Below are 12,277 nucleotides of genomic sequence, written 5' to 3'. Positions count from 1 at the left end.
TGGTGGATGCCCAATTTTCTTATTAGAGGCTAGATTTGCTTTCTACTGAGGGCTATAATGAATATGTCAGCGAGATGAGTCCCAGTAGGTACAAGTTTTGTTTTTCAGCCTATATCTAAATAAAATCATTCTGTATGGTACACACATCTTGGTTGGAAGTAGTAAAAGTTTAGAAGTCTCATCAATCCACGTACATAGTTTTGGATTATAAGTAACTCAAAAGATTGTTCTCAAATCCTTCAAATGAATTAAAAGGAAATCTTTAACCTTTCAAAATCCTTCTAATGAAAGTAAGTATGAAGGTAAAGCTTGAATTGGTGAATGGTCCTAGAACCACTGCCTGAAATAATAAGATCATCTAGAATGGATGAACTTTCTCTTCTTCTCTTCATTTTTGAATTTGGAATACTGCAATTGCACCCCCCACATTAAGTAACACTATGAGACGTGCTCATAATTTCTTGACTCATCCCAAAGTGTTTTAGTTTCCCTTAGAATGCAAACATGGTCATTCCTGCTGCTTGCACTTTGCCAATTTTGCTTTCAGTTGTTGAATTGAATCCTTGGACCATTCACATGCAAGTCACAGTTGAACGCAAAGTGGTTTTGATGATATCCATTACACAAGCATGGACTTAATCGTCTACCAGATCTCTGTTGCGTTCAAACCACACAGTGTGATGGAGATTTCTTGGCTAAATGGATCTTGACTCTTGTTTTTTGACTTATCAGTGTGAAGTTTCTCCATACTAAAATATAAGTGACTAATGTATTTCACTGATCAAATACGTTCACATGTATACAAGTCTTAGAATCAATCACTCCACACAATTCTCATAATATCACACTAACAACAATCCCAAGTTAGAAGCGTCAAAGATATAAACATATCATATATAGATCAGCTTTCTAACCATTGCATAATATATTTAGTGTTATGATTTTGATATAACAAAGAAATTATGGTATAGTATCGTCATTATTTAGTTTTATACTAGCTAACATGACATCATTACTGCTTGTTGTGTACAAACAGTGGCTACTGGGTGGCCCCACTGATCTACACTTTCCAGAATTTCGCCATTTACTTCATCTAGAGCTCATTCTTCCATGGTTCAACTCGTATTCTCTGCTGAGCCTGCTTCAGACATGCCATCTGCTTCAAGTTCTCATAATTCAAAACGACAAGGTTTGTTGACTTCTTAAGTTTGTTTAATTGAAGTTGGTAAACTTAACTTCATGTACACCCCTTAATAACTTTGTTGTGAAATTTATCCATCCAATGTTTTTATGAAATAAATTATAGAAAAGCCTCGCTTTTTGCATACTCCAAATAGTGACAAGGATGCATAACATTATTCATTACTATATCTATGATTGCATCTTATGTAAGTTGCATTGTTGTGTCTTTTGTTGCCGGCAGGATCAGTCACCCTTACCAATATGTGCTACACAACCAAGTGTTCCTAGTTGTCTTGTATCACACCTGGCCTCCATTGAATTAAAAGGATATCGAGGATTTCCAGATGAGTTGTTATTTGCTGAATATGTTTTGCAAAAAGGGCTTGTTTTGAAAACAATGATTATTGTTGATATATCGGTGGACCCAAACAAAAAGTTCGACACTCTTAGAAGATTATCTAATGTGCCAAGGGCCTCTGCAAATTGCCAACTTACATTTGACTAAGTTATATCTGCCTAAGGTGTGATTTCTCACTAAAACTACTTTGTTATTTGTTTATTACTGAATCATTTCAAAGGTGATTCAGATTGGGTTTGGTCTGCATAATTAGTTGTCCCTTGTATTTTCTTGCATGCACTTCATTTTCAACTCTATTTGGTGGAATGACATGATTCAATACCTCAAAGTTTCTGAATTTCTTTGATCCAGCTATTTTCCAATAAGGTATAATAATATTAATTAGGATATGCCCTCTCTACTAAAAGAATTATTCAAGTTTTGCCTCTGTAACCATGTTTGTTTTAGAATTTGAAGCTTAGCAAGAGAGGTTGAGATTTGCTAGACTCATATTATAACTATAACATTGAAAAAAATGATGATATTTACTTACCGGCTTTTTGAAATTGAACGAAAAACTTTTGAATTTCATGCCACTTAGTAAATCAAGTCAATGAATTTCCACTGTGTGAATTTGTTATTATTGCAACTAAATTTTTGTTTATTTCGGGGTATTAGTTAGTGTTAACTTTGATGGATTGGCAACATCTTTGTTTATCTAGGGGTATTAGTTAGTGCTAATTCCACAACCTTGTATTCATGGGTTTGATTTTCTAGACAATCTAAACTAACATAACACATTATCTCTTTTTTACAAATATGTTTTCCTGATTTATTGAAAAAAGAAGAAATTGGCAATCTCTTTGTAGCATTTGCATTCAATGTTACTGGTGCAATATTACCATCTGCAAAACAAGTAGAATTTTCATGTTACGTGGATCAGTTAACAGTTCCTTTCTCTACAAGTTTATCATTTCTAATATGAATATCAGTTGGGAAATTAAATTATATTTTTATGTTTTTGTCATAAAAAATCTTTTAGTAAAGATACTCCCAGTACATTTTGTGAAAGCATATTTTGTTTGCATAAAAAGAGAAGTACTATGTAATTTAAAATTGTTAAATTTTTTTGCCCCCTCTTGAAATACAAAGTAATGCTTAGAATGCATTTTACGGTTTTGGAGAAATCTCCATAAAGTTCGTGTTTCCTCAAACCCGTCCCGATTCGCAACAAAACAACTTTGCATTAACATGAAAAGTAGAACCAATATAAATAGAAAAAACAACTTTGTTTAATACATAACTTAAAAATAAAAACAAACAATTGAATATAATTTAAGACTTTGTTTAAGAGTTTATAATTTAAGAGAGGTAAAATGTAATTAGATATACGCGGAGCGGGTTTGGGGACGGATTCGCGGTGGGTATCATTGTATCAATGTCCCCATTATCCGCTCCACCCCCGTATTTTAAATTAAGGGGAAACTCAAACCCAGTCAAATCGGTTTTTCCCCGTCAACATCGGGGAGGGACTGGACTGGTGGGTGCCCGCAGGTATAGGTTATATTGCCATGCCTGTAGAGGTGGTCATTGAAGTCGTTTAATTGCTTTTTCTTCAGATTTGTGTACTGAAAAAAATAATTAGCTGTTTTAAAATTTGGGTCATGCTAAACAGTGCCCCCAAATTTTCCTTAAAAGGGTCATGCTAAACAGTGCCCCCGGGGTTGGGCACTTGTTAAGCATACCAAATATAGAAACAAAAGATAAAATTAATATTGATAAAATAACTTTTTACATTTTCGATGCATTGAATGCACAAGTTCCGAGACAAAATTTCCATATTTATATGCTTAAACAGTGCTGGGGGCACTGTTTAGCATTTTCCTTAAAATTTTTGGAAACAAGAAAAAAACTCTTGTTTTCATTCAATAGGAAGTGGCAAACTTTTGCTTCTTTGATAGGGAAATTGTTGTATGTTATGTTTGTTAACAAATAATTCATCATATGCTACTGCCACATGTTCAACTTGCTTTAGTTTTGATTATTTGATAACTTTACAGCTTTCAATTATTAAATAATGCTAAATGAGATAATTTGAAAGCCTAATGTTGTTTGTTTGTTGAATTTGCTTGAATTAGTGACGGTAAATTTATGTAGCACAAAATAGCAGCGTAGATTAGACATGTAAGTTCTGCTTATTCAATCTCCGATGGGTTTTTTCTCGGTATAGTCGGCTTTTGATTCGCTCTCAAAAGAATTGAATGAAGTGCCCCCTTTACCTCTTTGTGAGGCAAAAATCTTTTCTAAGATTTGGGAGAGTCCGGCTCCTTCAAAAGTAATTGTTTTTTCATGGCAATTACTTTATGACCGTGTGACTACAAGGTCCAACCTCCTCATGAGAGGAGTTTTACCTCATCAAGAGGGGGTAAGTTGTGTGTGGTGTAATTGCCGCCTTGAAACATCAACACATTTGTTCCTTCAGGCGAAATCAGGAGTATTAGGGGAAGTTTATAGGTTTTTTTTTACCTTTGATCACATGAATTTGAAGCGAGGTTTTGATCACACGCATAAGGGGCTGTGCATGTGAACTCAGAATGAATGTGTATTTACATATATAGTTCATAGTCAATGAAAATATCAAGTTTTTCCAAACATTGATTAGGTCACAGACTCACAGTTATAGCCAAGATGGCTTGTTGGCCTTGGCCAAGTAAAATATTTCTTCCTAGTTTGGAATCTGTTTTGGTCTTTTGAGGAGAATAGATAAGATAATGAAACTCGGTAATTTTGTAGGGACAAAACTAATATATTTAAGCCTACAATTTAATTTTGAGTCATGTGGCTAACAAAGTTCATCTATATCGAATCAATTTGAGTACTAGTGTCCCTGGATGTGTAACTTAGTGGTAAAAGGGTCGAGACGCTGGACGTTTAATGTTTGATTCCTGTTGATAAGTGCTCGCATACTAGAAAGCGAGAGGTTTAATTTGGTCATTTTAGGGGGCCCAAAAAGCAAATCTCTATATAATATATTGGATAAATTTTTTGGTAGATGGATTGGATAGATAATGGATTATTTTGACATGTTAATGCAAATATTATGACATTTTGGTATATATTATGTCTATATATCATGTTAAACATATATAAGTTCAAACAAATGTCAAAATTTTGCGCATTAAAGACTAAGAACAAAATAAAAAATTTAGTAGGGATGAAAACAATGATTTATTTTACATGGACAAAAACCAAAACTCTATAAAAGTAAGTACTAAAAACATATTTTATCCTATATAATATAATATTAATAAGAGTTCTAGATTGAACAAGGAAATAGTGTTTTGTTGCAATTTAAACTAAAAAAGTTTACAAAATTATAAAATTACAAATTTCAAATTTTGATAACTTTGGGCCTTGATAAACAGTTGCCTCTTAACACAAGTGCTTTTCTGACCCCCCCTATTTCTTCTTTACCCCCCAAACTGACGTTTTTGCCCTTGGGGGTATCAAACCAGCTCGGTTTTTAAAAACCGAACCAGCTCGGTTTTTAAAAACCAAACCAGCATTGCAACATGCTCGGTTTTTAAAAACCAAACCAGCTCGGTTTTTAAAAACCAAACCAAACCAGCATTCATCAGTGCGGTATCTCAACATGAACCCGACAAACCATGGTTGTTCTATATAAAGATGTGGTTCGGTTTTTAAAAACCGAGCTGGTTTGATACCCCCCAAGGGCAAAAACGTCAGTTTGGGGGGTAAAGAAGAAATAGGGGGGGGGGGGTCAGAAAAGCACTCATCTTCAATGAATACAAAGTTCAAATTAGAAGCAATCTCCCAACATTTGTAATAGATAGAGATTGTGAAGCATAGCTATCCCCCAACATCTGTCATAGAGTAGGTTTTTATTTTATTTTTACACAAGTCATATAGTGGTTATTAGTGAGAAATACACCTTATGGTGATACAGCTCAATCAAATGTAAGTTGACAAAGTCTAGAGGCCCTTGGAACATTGGATAATCTTCTGAGGATGTAGTACTTCAAAATGTCTACAGAAATATCAGCAATACTCATTTTATTCAAAACAAGTCCATTCTGCAAAATATACTCTGCAAATAACAGCTCATCTGGAAATCCTTCACAGCCTTTAAATTGGATATAGGTCAGATGTGATAAAATACAATTTGGAACAGTTGATTGTGCAGTCCATTCTGGTGAGGTTGATTCTTTCTGTCAAAGACACAATGGCACACCATAAATAAGATGCAATCAATGGTAATTAATCATATATAGTTAAGTATGCATAAAATGAGGCCTTGCGTAATCTATTTCATAAAAACGTTAAATTGATACATTGCACATGAAAGTTATTAAGTGGTGTACATGAAGTTAAATAAAATCAAACTTGAATCAAACGAACTTAAGAACTCAACAAACCTTATCGTTTTGAATTATAAGAACTTGAAGCATAGGACAAGCATGAAGTAGGCTCAATAGAGAGTTTTGGTTGAACCACGGAAGAATGAGCTCCAGATGAAGTAAATGGCGGAATTCTGGGAAACGTAGATGAACAGGGTCACCTAGTAGCAACTGCAAGTAGTAATAATGTAATATTAGTTAGTAAAAAAATCAAGATGATTAGGTTGTGATAAAAAAAAAATTTGGAAATATGTGTAGGCATTTGATTAGTGAAACACATAAGTCATCATCTAATATTATATATATAAAACCGAATAAAACTATACCTTTATTGTTGAAATACTCAAAGATAGATGTTTTATTCCAGAGAGATCATCGAAGAAGTTGACTAATATGTCAGCTAGATAACAACCATCAGAACAACGAAAAACATCAAGAGACGCTTTCACCACGTTTTGCAAGTTGCCAACATCACTGAATGTGTTAAGATCATCAAAACCAAGCGAATACAAATCCATTTCTAGACAAGAACAGCTGCTGATTTTCAACCTCTTTAATGTAGATGGCACACGGAGTTTATTATAGTTAAAACCAAAAAGACGAGTATCTAGAGTTTCTAGGATAGGACAGCCAACGAGGAAGCCATTCATTGTATGAATATCCACATTATTCATGTGGAGTTTCAAGTAATTAAGTGATGGTAAACGAATTTCCTCAGCAAACCGTGGGTCAATATATATTGACGACAACATTCCTGTTTCCCCAATGAGACTGTAATTCATTAAATAAAAAATATGTTAGTAAAATTATTATGTTGTCCCGTCCCATAACGCTGGAATATTTCTAGTTACTAGACTACTTGACAAAAAAAAATCATTATAATTATGTTAAGAATATTAAAATAACTAAAAGGGTTTGCTTGCTTGCCTGAGGGAAACGAGATTAGTACAAGTGAAGAGGGTGATTGGAGGTTCAAATTGATATTTCTGAATGGGATCGATTTCGAGGCTGAATTCCTTGAGGTGTGGTCCAATGACAGAGCAAACCCATGTGTCGATTGAACTGGTGCATGATTCGATGTTGTAAAGAGATTTAACACATGAGAGACTCATCTTTTCAATTGGGTAAGGCATACGAAGAGAGAACACCCTGTTTACAAAAACAGAAAAGTTTTGGAAGTGCTCGAATAGTTTGTTGTTTCTCCTTGCCTTTTCGAATAACGATTCGTCCCTGAAGTCGTCGGAGAAATCAAGAACGGAAACATGCTTCCAAATGTGGCGCCATCTGTTCGACAGAATGCTTGTTGCAACGGAGGTTTTGGTGGGGAGAAAAGAAAGGATATGGCTGAGCACACAGTCTGGTAGACTGCTGATTCTGTCTTCTTCTGCTACTATTCGTCGTCTTTTGGAGTTCGACTCAGCCGCCATGAATGAGCACAAAAAACAAGTAGTACAAGCTTTTTCAATCAAACTAGTATGAATGAGCACACAAAATTAGGAATTTCGGAAAAACAAAAACAAAGAAAGAGTGCTCAATTTGCTAGAAGGGGAGAACAAAATTGGGGATTTCAGAAAAAAACAGAGAATGAATGTTCAATTTGCCAGAAGGAGATGATGAATAGAAAGAAGAGGATTTGGTTTTAAATTTATGTTTGATTTGGTTTTTTTTTTTTGACGAATTGATTTGTTTTACTACGCATTTTAAATAAACTTGGAACAAATCTTTAAGTTTGATTTGTTTTTTGGTCCACAAAAAAAAAAATTGATTTGTTTTTGGTTAAAATTTGGAACAAATATTTCATGATTTGTGCGGGATCCGCATGACTAGTGACTAGGCTAAACTCTGATTTTGTATCCTTTAATTGTGAACTCTGATTATTTTTTTGGTAAGGTTTGTGAACTCTGATTTAAGCCACTAGGTTGCATGAGGTCCTGAGTTTGATCTTTTGTCCCATAAACTAAAAAAAATTGTGAACTCTGATTTTGTATTCTCTAGTTGTGAATTTTTCTCGATTGGTCTTGACTGCAGTCTCCCACTCATCCATTCAATATAAAAGAGAAAAATAAAATAAAATTAAAAATAGAAAATTCAAAATATATCTACTTCTAAACACACACAATATATATATATATATATATATATATATATATATATATATATATATATATATATATATATATATATATATATATATATATATATATATATATATCAAATTTACTAATTTATTCTTATTAGTTTTAATAATGTTGTAAATTTTGCATTGAACAAAATAGAACAATTTATAGCATAGAAAAGGAAAAAAAAAAACCAATAAAAAGATCATAGCAAGATTATTTATATTATACTAGCGGGCCAGGCAGACCCGTTCCGCGCATGTCTATGTCTAACTTATGTCCAAAAACAATATGCCTTATATTATGATGAGAGTTACTTTTCGCATCTCCGATACACTCAGGCACCCCCTGATAAACCCATTGTACCACTCTCGCTATGTGTATGACGAGCGTGTTAAATTGAAAAAACTTAAACACCGTTGCTCGCTACGTGTACAGCGAGTGTGCAAATTTGCCAAAAACTGAAAACATTTTTATGCTCACTACGTGTACAGCGAGTGTGTTAAATCGAAAAAATTTGAATACCGTTGCTCGCTTTCTGTGTAGCGAGTGTCTTAAATTCTACAAGAAAAATGCTATAGTGCACGACACACTTTTTCGTCACACGCGCACGACACATGCAATTCCAATTAATGTGGTAGTTTTCGTTTAAAATTTTGTTCATCAGTGGCATATCTCATGCCATGCATCTTTTATTTAATAAAAATTTCTTTTTTGGCCTTTAAACAAAGATCATGTGATTACTGTTATAAGCAAAAATTTATTTTTTAAGTTTATTGAAAAATTGATATATCAAATCATTGTGTTTTTAGCATATCAAACGCATCCAAAATATCTAATATTTATAACTCAATGACAAAAAAACAAATACAAATATCTAAGAAAGCGTAAGCGAATTGATCTACTAATTTTTTTAGGAGTTAAACTAGTACTCCCTTCAATCACCATTACAAATAAAATTTAATGTATATGATCTATAATATAGTCTAGTGTTATACATTTGTTTTCTTATAATAATGACTAAAAAGCTAAAATCATTGTCTAAAATAAAAAATAAAATAAATAGTAACAAAGAGATATACAAGGCGTCGTGCATGTCGTGCTTATGGCTTGTCGTGCCATGTAGCACTACTCTTTAAATTTTTAAGAGTGCAAATATTAACTTTTGTAATATAAATATTTGTTATTTTTAAGGCACATGTTAACATGATCTACAAATAATTCACATATATAAATTTATTGACGGAGTTACCATGTCCTAACCATCAAATGCCACACTTCTTTTCAATCGATTCAGCTGATATTCGTTATCCCGCTTGTAAGGCTCTCGTTAAGGACCTAGTAACCTCGTGAAGTTCTCTTAGTGTCGCGTTGAGCTCGATGTTCATGTTGATGGTGAAGACGTCAATGAGGTTTCAATGTTTTTGGTTACTTTTTTTTTCACTAGTTGGTGATTTGATTAAAACTAAAAGGTGGACTAGTATGGATAACTATGGGTGTGGTTATGGTGCATAAGCGGTGCATAAGCTCAAACTTATGCACCATGCATAAACTTGCTTCCTATACCCACCATATTTGCTTCCTACACCAAAAGTCAACCAAAGGTCAGCCCAAGCCCAAAATTAGGAAATCCATTACTCGCGAGCCCCCCATATACTACCTCATTACTTGCGCCCCCTCTTTTGCTTAGCGCACCCCCCAATTTTTTTTCCTTTTTCTCTAGATTTCTTGTGAGCCCCCCAATTTTTTTTCCTCCCCTAGATTTCTAGCGCGCCCCCAATTTTTTTCCCTCCTCCAAACTTCTAGCGCACCCCCCCCCAAATTTCTAGCGCGCCCCCCGTTTCCAATTAAATAATAACTTTTGTTCCTTTGAAGTATATATTATAAAAATCCATTTTTAATTAATTTTTGTCATACACCCCCTCGAAGCCCAACATAATAACGAATGGTTCATGTATATATAAAGCATACTTGTCAAACATACAATTTAATTTTAAGTTTTATCAATCATAATCACAATATAAATAAAATTTCATACATTAATTACATATATATATATATATATCGATTTTTCTTTACAATAAAAAAATGATCGAATCCAATATCTCATGCATACTATCCAAATTTTTTTCAACTAAACTAACCCTAATTGCTTTATATGATTTTTTGTTTTATGTAGCATGGTTTTGTAAAATGGTTATGTGATGTTTTACTTAATAACAATGGTTTCAATGTATAACATCTTGGCACTAATGCCCATATGAAACCATTTTGTTGGGTTTTTGTATGTTTGCTACATTTTGCAAAAACATCTTTTAGCCAAGTGTTGAGACATATGTGCGTACACCAAGTGTTGAGACAGATGTAACAACACCTGTATGTCTGATTGTTTGCGCCAGCTAGCGTTTTTATTTTCTACTCAATCTTTCGAAGATTTGATTGAAGAATTATTTCGTGGTTTCTTATACAACAAGGCGCACGTGATCAATGTGTTTCAGAAGGCAGCTGAACCCTAGTTCTATTTTCTAAAGGAATTATATTTTTAGAAAATATAATATTTGTTTCAAAAATATATCTTGTGAAGATTGCTGCAGAAAATATAAAAGATTTATTTCAAATAAATCTTTGTGCTTCAAGAAGATTAGAAGATTTAATTTTAAAATATATTTACAACAAATATATTTATGGGAGGAATATTTGATGCAAATAAAGATTTGGTAAAAATATATATTTTGCATCTAGAAGATTTATTGGAGCTGAAGCATTATGAAAAGCCCACGAGGCTATGCTATTTAAAGGGTGCTGCTAACCCTATTTTATTCACCGAAACTTGAAGCTAAAATAGAATATCAAAGATGTAGTCTTTTAAGGGTTTCGTGTCTTTAAGACACTCTCTAGGAGAGTTGGTGTAAAGTGAACCACTCGGGTTGTGAGATGGTCACTATGTCCTCACTTAGAAACCTATAGGTAATGAGTTGAGTATTGTAATTGGAGGAAGCTTTTAAGCAACTCCAAGTTGTGAACTTAGTCGTTGGCTAGGTGGTAATGTTATTGAAGTGTGTCTTCATCTTTGTCAAGGAGAGTGTCTACATTCTGTTGTTATTGAAATCCTTACTGGTTGTAAGGTTGAGGGGAGTGAGACAGGGTCTCATATCTAGGAGTTCCTAGGTAGAAGTTGCATTGGGTAGGGATTAAGTGAGGAGTTGTAAACGGGGGAGTTTAGCTCTGAAGTAATACTGCTAATAGTGAATTTCCTCCTGGATTGGTATCCCCCAGATTAGGCTGTTAGGCTGAACTGGGTTAACAATTATGTGTGTTATTTATGCTTTTCAGTATCTGTTTTTAATGCTCTACTTTATTGTTCTCTCTGTTAAGACAAGTGTTACGACAAGTGTCTGAACATCGTGAACAACACTTGTCTACTGTGTACCAGAATTTCACATTTAACTAAAATAATGGTTTCAGTGTATAACGCTATGAAACCATTTAACTAGACTAATGGTTTCAGTGTATAACATTTTGAAACCAAATAACAAGACTAATGGTTAACAAGACTAATGGTTTCAGTGTATAACGCTATGAAACCATTTAACTAGAATAATGGTTTCAGTGTATAACAGTATGAAACCATTTAACTAGACAAATGGTTTTAGTGTATAACATCTTGAAACCAATTAAAAGGACTAATGGTTTCAATGTATAACATCTTGGCACTAATGCTCATATAAAACCATTTAACTATAATAATGGTTTCAGTGTATAACAGTATCAAACCATTTAACTAGACAAATGGTTTTAGTGTATAACATCTTGAAACCAATTAACAAGACTAATGGTTTCAGTGTATAACATCTTGACACTAATGCTCATATAAAACCATTTAACTATAATAATGGTTTCGGTGTATAACGCCATGAAACCATTTAACTAGACTAATGTTTTCAGTGTATAACGGTATGAAACCATTTTTGTTGTGGAATGGTTTCAAAGAGTTGTTCTCCAAAAACATATTTAACCCTTAATAAAAATTGTGAAATAAATTTAAATTTTTAAGACGATATAAAACTGAAGAGAGTGAGGTATCCCCAACCGTTCCAAATAATTCAAAATACCCTAAATAAAATTTTGGGAAAATTTTATTAATATCTTATATTTATAAAAGCATATTTACCTCATTTAATTAACTAAAAATATCAAACTGGTCCCAAATTCTCAGAAAATTA

At 33.3% G+C, this 12,277-nt stretch overlaps 2 protein-coding genes across 2 annotated transcripts; one reads left to right on the top strand and one right to left on the bottom strand.

Moving 5' to 3' along the window:
- Nucleotides 1–988: 988 nt before the first annotated feature.
- LOC123889063 (probable FBD-associated F-box protein At1g32375) lies at nucleotides 989–1,877 on the top strand. The gene is made up of 2 exons (XM_045938242.1): nucleotides 989–1,189; nucleotides 1,424–1,877. Exons 1-2 carry the CDS (start codon nucleotides 1,004–1,006, stop codon nucleotides 1,685–1,687), a joined length of 450 nt encoding a protein of 149 aa, XP_045794198.1. The 5' UTR covers nucleotides 989–1,003; the 3' UTR covers nucleotides 1,688–1,877.
- A 3,418-nt stretch (nucleotides 1,878–5,295) lies between these two features.
- On the bottom strand, nucleotides 5,296–7,602 carry LOC123889049 (FBD-associated F-box protein At3g52670-like). The gene is made up of 4 exons (XM_045938225.1): nucleotides 6,865–7,602; nucleotides 6,264–6,708; nucleotides 5,956–6,108; nucleotides 5,296–5,748 (listed from the first exon to the last, which is right to left on the bottom strand). Exons 1-4 carry the CDS (start codon nucleotides 7,362–7,364, stop codon nucleotides 5,488–5,490), a joined length of 1,359 nt encoding a protein of 452 aa, XP_045794181.1. The 5' UTR covers nucleotides 7,365–7,602; the 3' UTR covers nucleotides 5,296–5,487.
- Between the last annotated feature and the right edge of the window lie 4,675 nt (nucleotides 7,603–12,277).

This window comes from Trifolium pratense, linkage group LG6 (genome assembly GCF_020283565.1).
Source record: "Trifolium pratense cultivar HEN17-A07 linkage group LG6, ARS_RC_1.1, whole genome shotgun sequence".
Classification (NCBI taxonomy): domain Eukaryota; kingdom Viridiplantae; phylum Streptophyta; class Magnoliopsida; order Fabales; family Fabaceae; genus Trifolium; species Trifolium pratense.
The sequence above is the reverse complement of the archived record's forward strand: the minus strand, read 5'-3'. Positions and strand labels throughout refer to the sequence as shown.